At 37.5% G+C, this 20,190-nt stretch overlaps 1 protein-coding gene across 1 annotated transcript in view; it reads right to left on the reverse strand.

Annotated features, from left to right (window-relative positions):
• Positions 1 to 20,190, reverse strand: part of GARS1 (glycyl-tRNA synthetase 1) — a 40,143-nt gene that overhangs the window by 19,211 nt on the left and 742 nt on the right. The window contains exons 2-10 of the mRNA XM_049714848.1: positions 14,051 to 14,152; positions 13,057 to 13,159; positions 11,889 to 12,030; positions 10,608 to 10,696; positions 9,838 to 9,914; positions 6,334 to 6,479; positions 4,090 to 4,239; positions 1,296 to 1,458; positions 16 to 180 (exon numbers count right to left, since the gene is read on the reverse strand). Coding sequence (XP_049570805.1) covers positions 16 to 180; positions 1,296 to 1,458; positions 4,090 to 4,239; positions 6,334 to 6,479; positions 9,838 to 9,914; positions 10,608 to 10,696; positions 11,889 to 12,030; positions 13,057 to 13,159; positions 14,051 to 14,152 — 1,137 coding nt within the window. The remainder of the gene's footprint in view (positions 1 to 15; positions 181 to 1,295; positions 1,459 to 4,089; positions 4,240 to 6,333; positions 6,480 to 9,837; positions 9,915 to 10,607; positions 10,697 to 11,888; positions 12,031 to 13,056; positions 13,160 to 14,050; positions 14,153 to 20,190) is intronic.

Below are 20,190 nucleotides of genomic sequence, written 5' to 3' on the forward strand. Positions count from 1 at the left end.
TTGCATTCTACTTACGTAGGATGTTTTGGATTCGGCATCCCAACAGTCACAGGCATAATGGGCCATCTCATTCTCCATGTGCTGTCGGAAGCGGAGCTTATCTGGAGATACGCCAACCTTCATGAGGTAGAGGTAGATGCGGCCAATGAAATAGCCTAATACTGAGTTGTTAATCACGCCCTAAAAATAAATGAATAAACAACTAAGTAGATAAATAGGCAAGCATCACGCAAGCAAGCATAGAGGAACGAACAAAAACACAAACATTAATGCTTTTGAAGGCCAAGGTACCATTTTCCATTGAGTTATTCATCATCTACTGAAACATTTTTGAAACACAAGGTAAGCCAATTTATCCAGCTTTCAGAACAATCTTAAATACCCAAAATGTGATCTTGGCTATTTTCAAAAGGTTTAACTGTCAAGATAACAAGCAGATAATAATGGCGTCATTCAAAATCTTTCTACCATACTCACTGGGTCAGCAAAAATTCAGCCTAATACCTCATACCTTCTAAACCTACAGTGCTAAAAATGACATTCATAATAATGGTCCTAAGGAATTGTAAATATATTCCTTCTGAATTAGCAAAAGTCATAAGACATGTTGAGGGGATTTTAATGTACTCTTACCCACTGAAATTTGTGAATCCCACATAGTACATGTAATCTTCTATTTTTAGTACAGAAGGATCTTAGAAATCGTCTAGCCCCGTCTCCTAGTCCCTGCAGGGCTCTTTTCTGCAAAACAACTGACAAGTTATCACTCAGCCTCTACTTGAATATTTTCAGACAGGAAGCTCATTGTTCCCAGGGCAATTCATTCCACTCTTAGGCAGCAGCTACCGTTGGAATGTTTTCACTCACTTATTTCTCCAAGCAAATGATCAGAGAAATTCTATTACAGGCAAGGCCTTACCCCAATTGCTATGGGTAATGCAGAAGAGTTTAAAATCCAGAGGGCTTGCTTTCTGTGAGTCAAAATGTCTCCCCCAAAGTAGTATATACACTGTTAAAGGTCAGATTGACGGGGCACAGTTCAAACCAAGAACTTTTTTCCAAGTGCTCTGCTAAACATATTTTTCATGTTAGCTCCAATGGTCCACACAGTGGCGTGTTCAGGTAATTTCCTCCCACTATAATAGTGTGTAATAAATACTGTATAAAAACACATACTGTATCAAAATAAAATGCCTGCCAAAATACAATATTTTGTCATCCAGTACACAGAATTTGCTAAGTGCCAAAAACCTGGAATAGGTATAATCTAAATTAAGTTACCTATGGAATCTTACCTGTTCAACAGCATCTCCTAGGCGCATTTTCCGAGCAGACTGTCCGCTGACCTGGGCTTTCGCTGAATACAAATACAAGTGGAGGTCTGCCACATTCTGGAACTTGGGATGGTCTTTCTCACTGGGATCTACAAAGTGCTCAATTTCTGCCATTGTGAATTCTCTGAAAGCCAAAATATAAGGGATAAAAGCTGCACACTTCACTATAAAAGACAATAAACAAAAGCCATTATTTTCAACTTCATTCTACAATGATATAGAATGATATGGAAAATAGTTTTAGAGAACAGATTGATACAGTTTTTTAAAGTTAGGAAAACCTGAGCGAACATCAGACACACACAAAAAATGAGATACTGAATAATGGCTTCCAAATAAAATGATTTTCCTTAAAGCATTAGCAAGTCTTTATAGACGTACACGAAATGAATCTCCTGATTATTTACTTTTCATAGAATGGGAAATTAAAAGTGAATTGAAATTATCCTTTAGCTTTTATAACAGTGTGATTTCTTCCTTTTTCTTGCTCTGAACAAGTAAATGACTGCTACTGGCACCATACAGCTGGTGTCTTGAGAGTAGCAGCTTCTCAAATAAAGTGTTATTCAAGGCAGAGGACATAAGGCATGAATTGAAAAAGCTAACATCAAGCTAACTGCATAATGATGAAATAAGTAGGCACACAGTAATGGTTTCCCAAAGAGATTTCCCTGAATGGTAATTTAGTAGCTATTGGGTGGAAAAGAGTTTTAAGTTAATTTTAGGAGTCAAAATCAAGTCTCTCTTCTTTAAAACACACACACAATTTACTAGTGCACTTTCATGATTATCTCAGATGTTTAAGAAGTAATGAAAAATTGCTTAAATGGCTCCTAAAAATACATGAAATGCATTGCAAAAGAGCTTTTTTTTTTTCAATTTTAGTTTTTAATGGTATCCCTTATTTGGTCCAACAGCACCTATGTCTTGTCTTTCAACAGCTATCAAACACTCTGTGTGCATAGAAATATGAGAGAGAGAAGCATGATGTCTGTCCTCACACAGCTTCCAAGTGGGATGACAGCAACAGAACATCTAAAATAAGGACCTTGTTCAGAATCCCCAAATCATCTGCTGCCAGTCTTTCCATCTGTTCTGGAAGTAATCGCAGCTCAAAGACAGGAGATAGAAATCAACACTAATACTGATTGTATCAGCTGTCTGTTGTCTTTGAGTTCAGAGAGTCTACCTGGAACCCTGGAGATATAAAATAGACACAGGACTAGAAGACAGAGCCAGCCAATCAAAATAAAATTTAATTAAAAAAAATTTCATATGAACAATCCAATGCTCCCAACCTAAATCAAAGGAACCATAGCTATACAAAGACGTATCACCTGATAACTCTATGTCAAGAAGAAACTCTAAACAAACAAGTCCTAGCCCTACCATGAAACAAAAGCCATGGGGATACTGACTTGTGGAAGGATGAGTGGATTTCTAGCCAGGATCTTGCAGAGGCACATGACAAAACCAACCAAAATCCAGATGGAACACTTTGAACTGAAAGTGACCAAGGAATAAAATGTCAGGAAGCCCCAAGAGACTTTCCCCAGTTAACTCCTGGGATTGCTCCTCTGTTCTGAGCTGGGTTTCCTATTTACCACTTCTTATTCCACAGGCCCCAGGTTTTGCCTTACTTCACGGTCCTTTATAATCATCCAACAGCTACTCTACTTGATGTAAATCGTCTCCAAAACAGTGGCTTTAGACAAGCTCAGTCTCACACAGCTTCCTCAGTATTCTGAAAGCATGCGTGCAGACACTACTGGGACAGAGGGGAAGCCCAGAAGCAAGACGAGAAGAGATACGAAGAAACCCAGACACTGAGAAATGAAACAGATTTAAGTCTGACAAGTTTTTCATTGTTACAACACCTAGTTAAAGTTTAGGACTATCTCTTTTCTCTGCAGCAAGGTCCAGGAGGGTCCTCCCCACTCCATTTCTCTAGGCTGTGCAAGCTCCTTCCCCATGAAGGTCACTGGGGCTGTGGAAAATACTTTTGGAGTCTAAGAAAGTTAAGTTTACCTATATATCCCATTTTTATATCGAATTTACTACCTTAAGAGATGATATCAGTAAGAAAATGTATAGAAATCTCAAAAAACTTAAGTCATAAATATCTAAGCCATAATAAGTTTCTAGAGAAAAACGTAACTCAGAAGTGCCAGGATGCCTTCCCGCACACTCTGGATACACCTCATGAAGGGAGGTTATTACAATAGAGACAAGAGAGCATCTGAACTAGCATAGATAGCGGTAAGCTTGCTAGCTGGACACTGTCATAAAGGTGCCCCAAATATCTGGAGGAACGCCATCTGGCTGCTGAAACACCCTCACCCCAATACCAGCAATGCCATCTGTCCTGGACACCTAGAATGGCCCTCCTGCCCTAACCATCACTTCCTCCCCACCTCACCCTACATTCATCTATACCACCACCGCCAGAAAATGCCTCGGTGTAGACAATCAAGATCTTGCCATCCTCAAAACATAAGATGAACAAGGAGAAAAGATCATTTTGGATCAGATGTGAAACTTCGGCTATTCTTCACCCTCCTTCCTTTCCCTTCAAGTCCACTTCAGTCACTCAAAACTGTCCATCATCCCAGAGATTACATTTGGAGCTAACAAACAAACAACAACTATATAATCACGTAAGAAGGAAAAAGGTTGTTGAAACAGCAAGCTTTTGTTTCCACTTCAATGCCAAAATCATTTACTAATTTCACCAGAAGAATAACATGGGCAGTACCTGACTCGGATCAGTCCAGATCGAGGGGAGATCTCATTTCTGAAAGAATTTCCAATCTGGGCCGCAGCAAAAGGCAACTTTCCTTGGTTGAATTCCAAAAGTCGTTTGAAATTCAGGAAAATCCCCTGTGCAGTTTCTGGTCTCAAGTATCTGGAAATTTAAACAAATCAATCTGTTATAAAGGAGGAAATTATGTGTTCCAATAAATCTGAAATTCTAGATACAAATCCTAAAAGTCCTAAATATACTATCTTCACACAAAGCTGTATGGGCCCTAAAAATAAAAAGAAGTTTTCGAAATAGAAATTTTCCTCAGTAGCAAACATTCTCAAACAGGTAATAGAGAAGGTATCAGGTGGCTGGCAGGGCAATACCACTGTTAGACATGTCATTTAATTTCATCACTCCAGTGAATCACACATGACCTCTCTTACAATATCTCTAAAACCTCTGATATTCTCCTGACTAATCATTTACTTTGGAGGCAAATGACAATTTTAGATCCTTTTGAAAATAAAGTAAGTATACCTCTGCTGTTAACCTACATATTAAAGCATAACCGTGGAGCTAAAAAGAAGCCGGTATGGGCTGACATTTAACATTAGAGCTCACTCATCACAATCATCACACCATGGCAAGCAATTTTCAGGGTTTTTCATATCATTTTCTTCTTTGTACCCAGAGACACAAAGAAACAGAGAAGTCCAGAATGATCGACTCTTTGTGGTACTTTGTATCTTCAGCCAGAGGCCTCTTCTGTATTTCTCCACATTTCAAAAAGTTACAGTCACTCAAATACACCCTGAGAGCCATTGTTTTCTTCTCAATTTCAGAGACAATATTCTGGGCAAAACATCACATAAGAAAGCGCTCCCAACAGCCTACTTCAAAAGAAACGTTTTATGAAAACAACTTTAAAGTAAAGAAAAATTAAAATTTTACTCTCGTCTCACTCTTCTCTTCAACAACTCTTTTCATTTTGTGGTTTTTATCCAAATATAAGTATAGTTACAGTTAATATGTATATTTATTAAGTAGAGTGCACTAAATTATACTTTATACTTTTGTATTTTCTAAAAAAATTGTAAAATTTTCTCATATTTAACAGTTGCAGAGTATTCTATTAAAATAACCTACTTTACTATAATTTATTTAACCGTCCTGAAATTATGGGATAAATAGGTTATTTCTACTTTTCATTTATACACTCTTGATAAGTATAGCTTCCTTTCCTTTGAGTTATTTCGTTAGATAAATTTACAGGAGTGGGAAGGCAGGTCAGAGGGCATGGCCCATTTTATGACTCTCTGTATGTATTGCCAAAATGAAAGGTTCACCCTTGGCCTCCTTCCACAAAATATCCTAAATCAACCCACTGTCTTATTAAAATAATTCCAATAATACATTCTGTCACAATTAATTTTTATTATTCTTTAGTTTCTACTCCAGGAAATATGATCTATCTAGCTTCATCTAGCAAAACCCATCCTCTTATCCTAAAATGAGACCATGAGAAAAACATCTGAAGCTATGAAATGGAATACTTTGACTAAGTTTGTAACAATGGACAAGGAATCTGGACATACAGATTCTTCTTCTGAATCATATTGTAAACTGTTCAGGTTTTCTTTACTCTATCTGTGAAAACCACACTTTAGCTTGAATCAACAAACTAAACGTATCCTGTCCAACATGGTAGGTCACTAGTCACATGTCTATTTAAATTCTTAAAATTAAATAAATTTAGAAATTCAGTTCCTCAGAAGCACCAGCCCCATTTCAAGTACACAACAGCCCCATGTGGCTAGTGGCTACCATATTGGACAGCAGATTATAGAATATCTCCACCACTGCAGAAAGCTCCGTTGGGCAGTGCTGATCTACAACAAATGGTTTCCAAAGTCTCCTTCGACAGTAAGTTCAATGTCTTTCAAAATCGTTCTTCAACCCTCTCTCCTGCCCTATGCAGCTATAACTACAAGATGTGATGATCACAGACTTCTGTGTTTATTTTGTGACCAAAAAAAAATCATCATATATACTAAAAAATAAAAACTATATTCAGAAAGAATTAGAAGAAATAAAATTTAAGAATACATCTGTCATTATTTCTCCTTAATATATTTGTCTATACTTTCTACAAATCATTTTTCAAACATCTTCCTTCATGGCTGATATTGTTATTTACCTTTTATTACAAGTAATTTTAATAACTTCATTACATAAACAATAAGTGATACATACCCAGGCATGTTTCCTCCAGGCCCAATGAAGGTCTTGAACATTAAGTTAAAAGGCACTGGAGGGGAAAGATCATTTCCAGTAGTGGGGGATTTTACATTATAGTTCACTAAAAGATCCCCCAGTTCTTGCTGTCCATAGTTATCGAGCTAAAGAATACATCAAGAAAATGATTAGTGTAAAAGACAGAAAAAACAAGGCATACAATAAAGTATTATATATAAAACCCCATCCATCATTAAAATTCACCCAAAATAAAACCATCAGAATTAACCTAACCTTCAAGATATTTACATTAAACCCATAAACAGTTTATACTCTTTCCATTTACCAACAGAGAAATGGAGTATCTTTCTGGGACCGACCTAAAATTCACACACATACCACTGAAAGATACAACGGTACAATGAAAGATAAGGTAAAATACCTCTTGTTCAATTATAGTAGTTACTGGCTGGCAAGAATCTGAATCACATAAATAAGTTTTCACAGTTGAATTTTACTACTCTGTACACTTAAGAGCCAGGTGCACTTCCCTGTCTATTAATTAAATGTGCATGTAACTTTCCTTTCCCACCAGATATTAAGTTCCTTGAAGGTAGAAGCTGTGTCTTATTCACTTCTGCATTTTCCAGGGCACTGCACATCCTATACATTGATATCAATGCCAAACCCTCTAAAATGATACATGAGCTCCAATTCAAAACCTTCAAATGACTATGACAAACCATCTAATAGTAAAGAATATTTAAAACTTAAAAAAAAAACTTCTAATAGAAATAAAATAATTAGATAAATCAACTAATGAGTGATGGCATGTGGGGTCAGAAAAACCAGGGTAAATCACCCAACTCTACCACTTATGGGTTGTGTGATTCAGGATCAAGTTCCAACCTAATCTCTCTGAGCCTCAGTTTGCTTATCTGTAAAATGGGGAGAACAGATTCTACCTCACTTCTTAACCACAGAGGGTGAATCAATGCCTTTTATTTATTTTTTAAAAATTTTTTATTTATCTATTTATTTTTGGTTGCATTGGGCCTTCATTGTTGCTCAAAGGCTTTCTCCAGTTGCGGCGAGCGGGGAGCTACTCTTTGTTGTGGTGCGCGGGCTTCTCATTGCCGTGGCTTCTCTTGTTGCAGAGCATAGGCTCTAGGCACGTGGGCTTCAGTAGTTGTGGCGCACAGGCTTCAGTAGTTATGGCTCGCGGGCTCTAGAGCGCAGGATCAGTAGCTGTGGCACACGGGGCTTAGTTGCTCCGCAGCATGTGGGATCTTACTGGACCAGGGCTTGAACCCATGTCCCCTGCATTGGCAGGTGGATTCTTAACCACTGTGCCACTAGGGAAGTCCGTCAATGCCTTTTATGTTTTCTTAATTTTTTTTTAAGTTTATTATTTATTTTTTGCTGCATTGGGTCTTTGTTGCTGCACGCAGCTTTCTCTAGTTGCAGCGAGCGGGGGCTACTCTTCGTTGCAGTGGGCGGGCTTCTCATTGAGATGGCTTCTCTTGTTGAGGAGCACGGGCTCTAGGCGCATGGGCTTCAGTAGTTGTGGCTCGCGAGCTCTAGAGCGCAGGCTCAGTAGTTGCTCCACGGCATATGGGATTGTCCCAGAACAGGGCTCGAACCCACGTCCCCTGCATTGGCAGGCGGATTCTTAACCACTGCGCCACCAGGGAAGCCCCCTCAATGCCTTTTAGATAAACTATCATGCTTCATAAAGCTAACAAGGAGTCACAGGCACTAACAGGTCCAGAAAATGCCATTATGTGCTGAAGCAACAGATGCACCTCTGGCCAGGGAATCCACTGAGGCCATTTCTGAGTATCAGGCCATTTCCATGGGTTCCTAACATTTCACTAAAGATTAAATTGACAGCTATATACAACTGACCCTTGAACAACACATAAAACTTATAGCTGAGCCTCTATAACTGCAGTTCCCCTGCATCTGCAGATTCAACCAACCACAAACCGTGTAGTACTGTAGTATTTGCTACTGAAAAATAGCAGAGTGTAAGTGGACCTAAACAGTTCAAACCCACGTTGTTCAAGGGTCAACAAATGATACAATATGGCAAATCAAAACCCAAACTGTTCTCCTGGAACATGTATCTGAGATGAAACAGAAAGTGCTCAAACTATAAATTATGACTTAACAAAACAACTAATTACTTCCTGTCTCTGACAATTTATTTGGAAATGAACAAAACTGTTAAGATCAAAGACACTCAAAGACATGTGCACACAAAACCTTAATAAGTCTAAAATTCTGAACGGGAAACAGAATAATTTAAGGGTAATTTGAGGTGCTTTTTATTTCTTCTTTCTTATAAAGGTCATACCTTTGGAAAAGGAAGGAAATGAGAAATGAGGGTGTGGCCATAACAGTATCAAAGAACAAGAATTGATTTTCTAAACCATGAGTAACAACACTAAAGCAATGAGCTTCAAGCAAGGGATAAAATATACTTCACAAGGTTCAAAATAAATTGGCAGATGAGTCAATAGCCAGATTAAGAGGTTTTTCAATTTAAATGAGGAAGGAGAAAATTTCTCAGCTAATGTTGGAAAGCTAGATACCACAGAGGAAAATCAGCATGTTTAAAAAAATTAGGGCGACAGTGGAGAAGTATCCAGTAATTTTCATGAGAGAAAAGCAGAGTTAGAGTCCTACATTCAGCCTCATTTATATACCAATGTAAAGAAAAAATATATAAACACAGCACTGGTGGTTGTTTTCTTTTATCCAAGGAAGTAAAAGAAGTTTAAGAGGTGAGCCCTGGTGGACCTCATGATCAAATATGGTGCTGGAGAAATGTACTTTGCATAAAAGGATGGATGAGGTGAGAAATCAGCAACATCCACATACAGGCATGTTCAACTTCCTGGGGCAAAGGTGTGCAGTTTTCATCATATTTTTAATGTAGTATGTGATCTAAAAAAAGGATAAGAACTACTTCTGATATAGAAGGTATTTCTGCACTTGGTAAAAGTCAGAATAGACGATCTCAATGCCTTTCCTAAAACTTGTCAACTTCAATACAAGTTATAAAACTAAAGGTCTACAGGAAAAGCAGGGGTCTGCTCCATCAGGTTCTAAAAAGAAGCATGTAGTCAGGGACAGTGCAACCAGAAGCAGATCAAGTGGCTGATGAGACAGTGCTCATATAGATATCTGCCCTAAATCTCCACACTGAACGCTATCCATCATTAGACACTGTCCTGGTTTTTGCTATTAAATCCAGAAAACTGGTTTCCAAGGAGAGAGAACTAATTTCATGCCTATTTACATTGACTTGCTAGTTTGACAGAAATAAAGGTTAGCCACAAAAGGCTGACAGAGAAGAAAATAAAAATGCAAAAAGAGATGATATGAGGGACAGAAGGTAAACTCTCCTTTTTTTACTATTGTGACCAGGTCAGCACAATATGGAATTCAACAGTTATCAAATGCTGAAAGACAGACAGCACCTACCTGGGTTATTGCGATCTCTCAAGTACTCACCTGGGCCAAGACACTTTCCATCTCTGATTTCTTCTCAGCAGAACACTTCTTATCAGACATCAATTTCTGTAAATGAGCTATATAAGAACAAGTATTAGTACATGTCAATTTCAATCAATGGGAAAAAGGACAATGTACTTTTTTTAAAAATTTTATTTATGTATGTATGTATGTTTGGCTGTGTTGGGTCTTCGTTTCTATGCAAGGGCTTTCTCCAGTTGCGGTGAGCGGGGGCCACTCTTCATCGCGGTGTGCGGGCCTCTCACTGTCCCGGCCTCTCTTGTTGTGGAGCACAAGCTCCAGACGTGCAGGCTCAGTAGTCGTGGCTCACGGGCCTAGTTGTTCCGCGGCATGTGGGATCTTCCCAGACCAGGGCTCGAACCTGTGTCCCCTGCATTGGCAGGCAGATTCTCAACCACTGCGCCACCAGGGAAGCCCCAGGACAATGTACTTTTGAGTTTCAATGTTGGGCAGGTAAAAAAACGAAACTAAGGATAATGTTCTTAATTTATATGAATCCCATGGTTGATTTTACAGGGACAGTCATGATATTGTCGATTCTTTCCATGACTTAGAACTTCTAATTATCTGTATATAACTTTCTTTTTCAATAAGGGACTTGTTCTGTATACTTAAGATCTGTGCACTTTACTCTTTATATGTTATGTCCCAAGAAAAAATTTAAAAACTTGAGAAAAAAGTTTAATCCAAACCCTTTGTTTTGATCAATCCTACTTGAAAGGTTATTTATCTGAGATGAAGAACCATACCTTTCAATAGATGGTCAGCACGAAAACACTCTCCATTTTTTACATCTTTCACCATGAAGTCAGCAAATTTGTCTACATGGCCAGAAGTCCTAAGTTAATAAATGCCAAGCCAATTAGTCATTTTCATACAAATTAACCCATAAACTTTACCTTATAAGACAATCTCCCTTCTATATATTTATCCAAAGTTTACATCTGTATATCTGAAAGGTGGAAGCTCCCATATCTATTATGATATATCCCATGGTAGATAAAAATGTACACCAAAGAAAATTCTTCCTCAAATCTATTCCCACCCTCTCCCCAACTTCTTCCTCCCCTTAGGAAAAAAAATACTAACTAGATTACACTTTTCCACAAATTGTCATAAAGTCTGTGCTACTTTGCAGAATCAATAAATCCATGCCTATCCCATTATTACTACTGATCTTAGCAAAGGCCAAAACCATGGGGAATTTGACTAGCCAAGACTTTGTGATAACTCAGTATAGACACTGAACCTTAAGGAAAGAGTTTTCTGCCACTGAAACCTGGTTGGACACTGGCATCATCTCTGTACAGCTATTAGTGGGGCAAGTAGCTAAAGAATAGGCTGTCCTGATCCATCATCAAGAATTCAACTTGTTTTAATTGGCTGAAACTAGGAGAGAGCCTAAACTATACAAGTAGCGAAAAATAGCTCTTTAACAGGCAACATTAAATGAATGAAGTGATGAGATACAAAATGTAAGAATTCCTCTTTCAGTTTCGTATTTGAGAAATCCTGACCTGCTTTCAACAATGTTGGTAGGAATAATCTAAATTTCTGCATTGAAACATCAATACAAATAGTAGCATTTGATTTACAATATATACACACCTTTGCCCAGAGCTTCTATGAATTTATACTAAGGAAATAATCAGGATATACATAAAAACTCATCTATTGGGATGTTCAATGTAATCAAACATAAGAAACAACTTAAATGCCTACCCTCATGCACTAGTTAAGTAAATTATGGCACGTCATTAAAAATACTTTAGAAGAATACTTAATGACATAATGTTCACCTATATTATGTGAAAAAAAGCACTGTGCTACTAAACGCATATGAACTTAAAAAGACAGAAAGGATAAATACAACATTTTTAACATGGTTACCTGTGGGCAATGAGTATATATTTTCTTTGTTTTTCTTTATTTTCCAGATTTTCACAATGAACATGGATAGTTTTTTTGAATCAAAAAGTTACTTAAGTATGCATATTCAAGAATGTCAACCCTCAAAGTAGAGACCTTACTTTAAAACTGGCTCAGGGGTGAGCATGGTGCAATCAATCTCCAGAATCTGTTCCTCTTGGATAAAGTGCTGCCTCCACGTCTGAATAATATTGTTTTTCAAAGCACATCCAACTGGCCCAAAATCATAGAGACCACTAACACCTGCAAAATATGACAGGAAAACGGGTACTCTACCTTGTCACTCTGCACGAATCAAAGCAAGCAGATGGGAGAAACTGATACTTGTAAGACTTCACATACTCCCTAAAGATGTATTCAAGTCAACACTTCAAATCTCTTAACACTGAAGCGCCTTATTTCCAGGTAGCTGACAGAAGTAAAACTAAAATGGTCTTACTCCATTAACTGCAGTATTTCCATATTTGAAATTTCAAGTAGGATTAGCAAAAAACTAAAAACAAAAGAAGTTCCTCCATATGTAAGAAACAAAATGAAAAAGCAGATTATAGAAATCAGAAAATAATTTGCTGCATCAGCTGAATAACAATGATCTCAAATTTTAGCACCCAATTCTCTAATTTATTCTTGGGTATTTGAGCCACTATTTAAACCTCAAGAAGTAAGACATTTAGAGATCTGCTCAGACTAAAACTCAAATCAAGTTTCAGTGGCAAAGTACTGAAAGTCTAATATTGTTGCAGTAATCTCTGTTAACTATGAAAAATATCAGTGAATTATACTTGTCTACATAAATTCATAGTGTTCAGAAAAATGTAGAGATTTATCTGCATAGCCATGAAGAACGTTTTCTCCTGGCAGTTGCCATAATGAATAATCTAGAAACTGTGGTTTACCACTGCCCTTGTGGGGAGCGGCACAGTACACTCAGCCAGTGCTAGAATGGCCCTCTACTGCTCTCAGGTCTTCACTGGCATTTTAAGAAGGGTCTGATATGTACATGGACACATCAAACACTTAATATCTGGGCCTCTCCAAATTCCCTAAGTCTTAATGGAAAAACGCTATCTCCAAAAATAAATAGGGTTGAGGGAAATAAGAACTGATATCATGCCAAATGAATGACTCTAAACAAATGAAAGCAAGATATCTATCCCCTGCTTTGTGTGACCTGAAACTATTAGATATCAAGCAAGCTGTGGTTTTGATTTAAGAACAATATTAAAGCCACTAACAACACAGTTTTTCTTTCTCTCATTAATCCCCTACCTCCATAAATAGCAAAAGCTTGATCGTAGAAAAACCTCCTCTTCAGGGTATCTTCCATTTTCGCTCTGTCTACAACATCATCTTTGGGCTGTAACGCTAGCTCCTGTAAGGGATTTTTAAAGAGAAAATATGTGATTGAATGAGTGAGTGGGAATTTCAATTTATACATGTGAATTTACTTTATTCCTCAGCAGAATTCACTATAAATTTATCAGACAAGATTTTGATACCCTTAAAACAAAAGAAACCTTAGGGTTTTTTTCCCCTTTGAGTTACAGAAAAGATACTTTTACTTAATTATTTAGGAAAGTATACGATCATTTCCAAGATTACAAGACTAAGCTTACTTAGATGCAGATACTGATAAGCAATATCTGAATTTTTAGTGGATCCCTGTAGCAAAATAGCGACTTAAAACTCCAAACAGGAAATTCCCTGATGGTCCAGTGGTTAGGACTCGGTGCTTTCACTGCCAGGGCTGGGTTCAATCCCTGGTTGGGGAACTAAGATCCCACAAGCCATGCAGTGCAGCCAAAAAAAGAAAAAACTCCAAACGATTTCAGTTTGTTGATGGGACGTTTATAATTTGAAAAGTTTGGAAGCAGGTATCAGGTGACTAGAACTTTTCCTTAAAAGAAACTAATTTAAAGCAGCATAACCATTATTTGCAGGTATAGGAGAATTCATAAAGAACACAATGCCTTCCAGGGAAATTCATGAAACATAACCAGTCTAGGATTTGAGTCTGGGGGGAGAGGGGGTAGGTCAGGGTTGAGGAAGGCTTTGTAGAGAAATTTTGAATTACACGTTGAAAGGATGAAGAAGGAGTCTGCCAAGTAGAGGGAGAGGAGAGGAAGGCATACTGGATAAATAGAGATAAAGCAAATGTTACTTGTTCAGAAACTTTTCTAGGTCTCTCCTGCCCAAAGAGACTAAATAAAGATAAACAATCCTATACCTACTTACATTCCTTTTTGAGGCTCCTGAGACTCACCTTTGCTTCCAGAACCCTCTTCCGGGCTTTGAGCTCAGCTACTGCTTTGTCTACATCGACCTGGGGTGCTTTATCTTCTTTCAGTTTTCGCACAAGATCTCCCTAGCCAACAAAGAGAATCTGTATTCACAACTGGTTAGGAATGGGTTTTTAAGCATGCCTTTTAAAAAGTATCCGTGTAAGAATGAGGAAATTCAAATGTTTATTATGTGAAAGTTCATTATGAATAACTGTAGGTCGTTGCCCTCAGCATTTATAATCTAGCAGAATATCCAAATACAAGTACATAAATAACTATGCTTGCAGGGTGATTATTACTGGTTTGTTTGTTTTCTTTGTGGGGAGGAGACAGATGGTGGAGAAAAAAGCATTGATAAAAAGTAAAGAGCAAAAAAAAAAAAAAGTAAAGAGCAATATAACTACTGAGAACACAGAAGAACCAATAAATAGACTACCCTCTCCTTGAATCCCTCTCCTTTCTTGCATACAAAAAAATGACTATCTTAGTTTTCCGCTTACTTCTCTGACCATTTCTTCTCAGTCACTACTGGCTAATCTTCCTCTGCCCTTTATTGTTGGAATTTTTTCCTTGCTACTTTCTTTAGACTACTTTATTCACTTCCAACAACCCTGTACACTGATTTTATTACAGCAATGTGGTGGAATAGGCAATCTGAGAAAACAAAACACTATCACACGGTCTGGGAAACTTCAAGATGAGAAATTAAAGTTATCAAATTAATAGAGCCCTTGGGTGCCCAACAGAAGCAACTGCTCTCTAAAGGAGTAGACCTTCCATAGGTCTTTCAGGATTTTCACAGATTAGGGTTACCAAAATAATAAGCACTAAACTCAAAATTTAAAAATCCATGAGGAAAGAAGCCACCATGTGTGAGACTCAGCAGAAATGACAAATAACAAAATTAGATCCTTTAAAAGTATTAGAATGACCAAATATACTTTTTAAATGCTCAAGATGTTTAAACTAAAATAAAAGGAGGAATCAACAACATGAGCAAAGAACAAGAGAATATCAGAAACAATCAGGGGACTTGAAAAAGAACCATACAGATGATCTGGAAATAAATCACTGAAGTTCAAAACTCACTGGACAGTTTAAATAGCAGATCAGACACAGGTGAAGAGAGAATTAGTGACCTAGAAGAACGACCTAAAGAAATTATCCGTGGATAATTTCCATCCCATGGAATGTAGCAGAGAGACAAAGTTGAAAATACAAATGAGGTAATGAGACACAGAGAAGAGAATGGAAATGGGATAGATGTCCTCCTTATTCCCCTCTGTACTTTCAAACTAATTCCTCTTTTCTCCTTCTAAAACTCCAGCTCCTTTGAGGAGCCTGTCATCAACCTTTCTCCCTGTTGTTGATATTTTCTAAGCTCCTGCCTATTTTCCCTCATTCAATGAGTCCCCCTCTCCTGCAATTCATTCTACTTTAGAATGTCCCAGTTAGGAGGTGAAAAAGCTGTTTAAAATGATCTCAACCTAGAGCCTAACTCTGCTTATATACCATGAGAAGAATTTTCCCAGTTTTAACATACATGAATTCTCCAGGAATGCACCCAGGAAAATGTAATTTAAAGCAAGACTAAAATCAACTATACTTCAGTTTTTTTAAAAAAAGGAAAATTGTACCTTGCTTTGTTCAGAATTTTACAAAGTTGTTATTATTTGAAATAAAAAACAAACCATGTGACCACAGGCTATGCTGCCATCCTGAGTAAACAATACGGTATACCTTTATCAATGTGCACTTAGAGCAACTGCATTCACAGTAAACCTACGTAGAGGTATAAGCATCTGCTTAATTCAATATAACTTCCAGTGGAGTCATACCCCCAAATCTACATATTAAAATAATATCATTTTATTATAAATTACTTTTTATTTATTTGTATTACATTTAGAGCACTATGCGTACACATATCTTTCTTTAATTTATGTAGATATTTCATATGAATTTCATTACAGGGTAGTAATGGAGAATTCCAAAATATCTGGTGTAAAAGGGTACACTGGGTCTGATATAGTTGAGAACCACTGAATTGGTTCTTCCTCTCAATCTCTTACTGTGTACAAATAAATCTGGTCTGTTATTATACTAGCAGTTTTTATTCTATTATCTTGACCTCTCTAGCTAAAGCAACATCCTTAGTCACCTTCTAACTTTAACTTCTTTATTACACGTACAATACCTGAAATCACCCTATCAATTGATTGGCTTCTTTATTTACACACATTTTATCTGTCCCTGTCATTATAAAGCAGGCTCTTTTAAGACAGGAACTCCGGCATGTCAATTCTGGCACTCAAATATTTGTTGCCTGCTATCACAACCTAAACCTAGCACAATGCTAAGCACTTAGTACTTGGTAAATATCTACTGGCTTATTCTTTACTCATTCAGTGGTTCTTTTCCCTTCCTCTACCCGTCAGAACACTTATCTCATAAATGTTCACTGACAGTGCTTTTTGATGGGGATAAGAACCTTGTGAGGGTCTGTGTTCTGAAAAGAGAGTGGCAAGCAGTTCTTTTTCAATGTCTTAAAGAAGTAAGCAAGCAGTTCTTTTGAATACCTACCCTTATGTGTCAAGTATTGGCACTCCCATATTTTCTTTTGGAGCTTTTCAAAAGACACTGGGTAAGCAAGGCCACAAGTAGGTAAAGGTAAAGGTAGGAAGAATTTAAAATTTTTAAAATTAAAATTAGTTTTCCTGAATCATTTTTCTGTCTCTTAAAGTTCAGGCACAGAATCAGGCACACATACATTCAAGGATAGGCTAGCTATCAACAGAAGCAGTGGGAAAGTGAGGATTCCTACACTGAGTTAATCATCTCTAAAAAATCTCAGTGAATTAAGGAAATAATTGTGTTTATTTTGAATAATGGAATAATTAAAACCATGATTTATAATGATTTAATTGTGTAAACAAAAGAATTGGAGGTGATCGAAACATGGAAAGTAAGTACTTAAGGATTCCTAATTTCTAATTATTTTCTTCCCTCTTTCTTCACCACCAACTATAGTGTGTGTGTGTTGAATGAAACCGATGTGAAACATCATCAATATTTCTAAATTACCTTTAAGAAACATCATCTAGAAGCTTAATTCCTGCATAAATTCTTACCATAAAGACATATATTGGAACTAAGAGTCTGTGATTATAAAGCAGAATACTTATTAGGTGAGAAATCACTTCAAGGGATCTTTTTCATGCATCCTTCATATATATCATGATGCATATTCAGGTGGCCAAGGAAAAACAAGAAAACATTTCCTCACCTTTTTAAGATGTTTGGCTTTACACATATGGGCCTAGAAGGTTTTTGTTAAGATTAAAAAGTTAATTTCAGATTTCCAAGTTTTATAACCATTGACAAAAACTTCATAAACTTATCATTTGTCCGTTGTGGATTAAGCAGCAGTTTTAATGGGCACTCTCAGTTCAGAAAATCAAAGCAGAGAAAAATCCAGGGCTCTAAAATTTCCCAAAATTGAATTTTATTATTGGCCAAAATACTATCAGTTGCTTTTTGAAGTGACAGTCTCACTTCACTCATTTTCTGGAACCCAAGACTGAATAACAATTTTTTGTCAGACATTTTAGAGTGTTTCATTCTTGCAACTGGAACAATCATAAGTGCTCTTCCTCAGACAATCATCATATGTGGGTACGCTTTATGCATACTTCCCATTTAGTCACACAGAATATTAAAAAGATGTGTGCACAAAGGTCCGAATTTAATAAAATTAATAATTCTTATTGGGACTTCCCAGGTGGTGCAGTGGTTAAGAATCAGCCTGCCAATGCAGGGGACACGGGTTCGATCCCTGGTCCGGGAAGATCACACATACCGCGGAGCAACTAAGCCCATGCGCCACAACTACCGAAGCCCACTCACCTAGAGCCTGTGCTCTGCAACAAGAGAAGCCACCACAATGAGGAGCCCACACACCGCAACGAAGAGTAGCCCCAGCTCACCGCAACTAGAGAAAGCCCGCGCACAGCAACGAAGACCCAATGCAGCAAAAAATAAATAAATAAATATTTAAAATAATAATAATAATTCTTACTGCTTTTTCAAGGATACTCTAAAGCAAAACTGAGGTTTTGTTTTGTTTTCTGGTTTTTTTTAAAACGTGTGAGAGTGTGGCAGAGAATATAATGACTTGGCTTAGTATCCCTGACTTGATTAGTGCTCAGGGCCAGCAGTTCTACTCACCATGCTTTGCACCATCAGTGCAAATGTCAACACAGCGTAAAATGCAAATAACATTCTTAGTTTTATTATAAAAATGGTTTTGACCTTGGAGACCTCCAAGAATTTGCAGACCACACTTTAAGAACCACTGCCCTAGAGCAATAGTTCCCAAACAAGATACTCCAGGACAAAGTTTTCACCAATATGCAGTAAAAGGGGGGAAAAAAAGAAAAAAAAAAGACAATGTATTAGACCTTTTTTCAAAGCTAAACCTGCTAAATATAAAAGACTGTTCTTTATTCTGAGTTATGGTCTGTCCTTGCTTTGGTATTAAAATACACGTTCTTTTATGAAATGAAAGGGGAAATAAGATGGTAGTTTGTTGATACATTTCAGTCAATCAACAAACCAAATCATTAAAAAACAGCATCCACGTAGCATAGCAGATTGGGAAATTTATATGAAATACATATTTATCTGAAACACATGCCACTAACAAGACCAGTTATTAAGCACCTTAAAAAATCCCACTCCAAGGATGCCTTCAACTGCACAAACTTCACAGTGGAAGTATGTAGAATGAGAAGAAGTGACCGTGTGTCTCATTTCCTCATATAAGCAAACAAACAAACAAACAAAAAAACCAAGGAAAAAAACCGGTTTAACTAGATGATCTTTAAATTCCCTTCCAACTGACCCTGGAATCAGTGCGATTCAAAGTTCCAGGTAGTTAACTAATATATGTGTGGTCCTGGAAAATTACGGAAAAAAACAAAAACTAACTTACATATTCAAAAAATACCTTGAAGTACCAAAAAACTAACAATCAAGCCAACATAAACAATACACAAGATAGTAATAACATCGGAAGGCTATTCCATCATCAAAGTTTACTTCAGTTAACTAGTTCCACAGTCTTACTACAGATGGATAATTTGCACTGCAGTTCCAGGCTAACGTGGCAGAGGGAGGGGTTTGGGTGTATGTTTTTCCAAATTAGATGTATTCTCCCTTCTAAAGTGAAGTGAAAAAAAAAAAAAGTTGAGAGTTAGAGAAAAGACAAAGGAACCACACCTAATTTCATTTGGGAAGGGTGGGTGAAGGGACATGGAGAATAAGCATTCACAGCGCTTTGGTATCAAGAATAAAGAAAAAATTAAGCCCATAGTGAAATTTCAAAATAAAACACTACTGAATCAGTCAGGCTCAAACTAGAAAGAAGTAGATAAAGTGGCAGAATTTGCCGAATTTTCGGCAGCTCTGCCCCAATGAATTATTTCCGAGGGAGGGATCCACCCTCCATAGCTAAGGCAAGTTATTGCATCAGGCGCCCGTGCAGGAGAAACCCATTCGGTGTTCACTACTAGGTCATCAATCCTCGGGGTCCTATTCCGAGCTTTTGGCTCTACCTGACTGGATGTGAGAATCCCTTTGAAATAATCTTTTCCTTGTCCTCTCTAAATTCTGACACTCATGCAGTGCCCTAGGAAAAGGAGGCCTGTATTAGATCACCAAGCTTTCCAGCCCATGAAACCTCCCTCCCTTCCGCAAAATCAAATTTCAAAATGTTCCATACGAAGGATGGCTGACTTCACCGAGTCACTCAGGGACATTTACAGCTTCCCACGTTTACGATCTGAAAGCTCACTCATTCTGAGGAACCCAGAAAAGGTGACAGAAGTGAAGGACGATGAACTCACATTATTAGAAACGAAAAGAAAAAAAGTTCAACACCTCCCCACATCCACGTTTCAACTATTTTTATTTCCTCAACGGACCATTCTGCTAACTAAGCACCGAATGAAGGAAGATGTCAAGGAGGAAACACTATTCAAAGCATCCTGAAGATTAAAAAACAAGAGTCAGGCAGTGAGAAGAGGAGAACCCGCAGCTTCGGCACGTAATTGATCAGGGA

The sequence above is a fragment of the Orcinus orca genome, chromosome 9 (genome assembly GCF_937001465.1).
Source record: "Orcinus orca chromosome 9, mOrcOrc1.1, whole genome shotgun sequence".
In the NCBI taxonomy this organism is placed as follows: Eukaryota; Metazoa; Chordata; class Mammalia; order Artiodactyla; family Delphinidae; genus Orcinus; species Orcinus orca.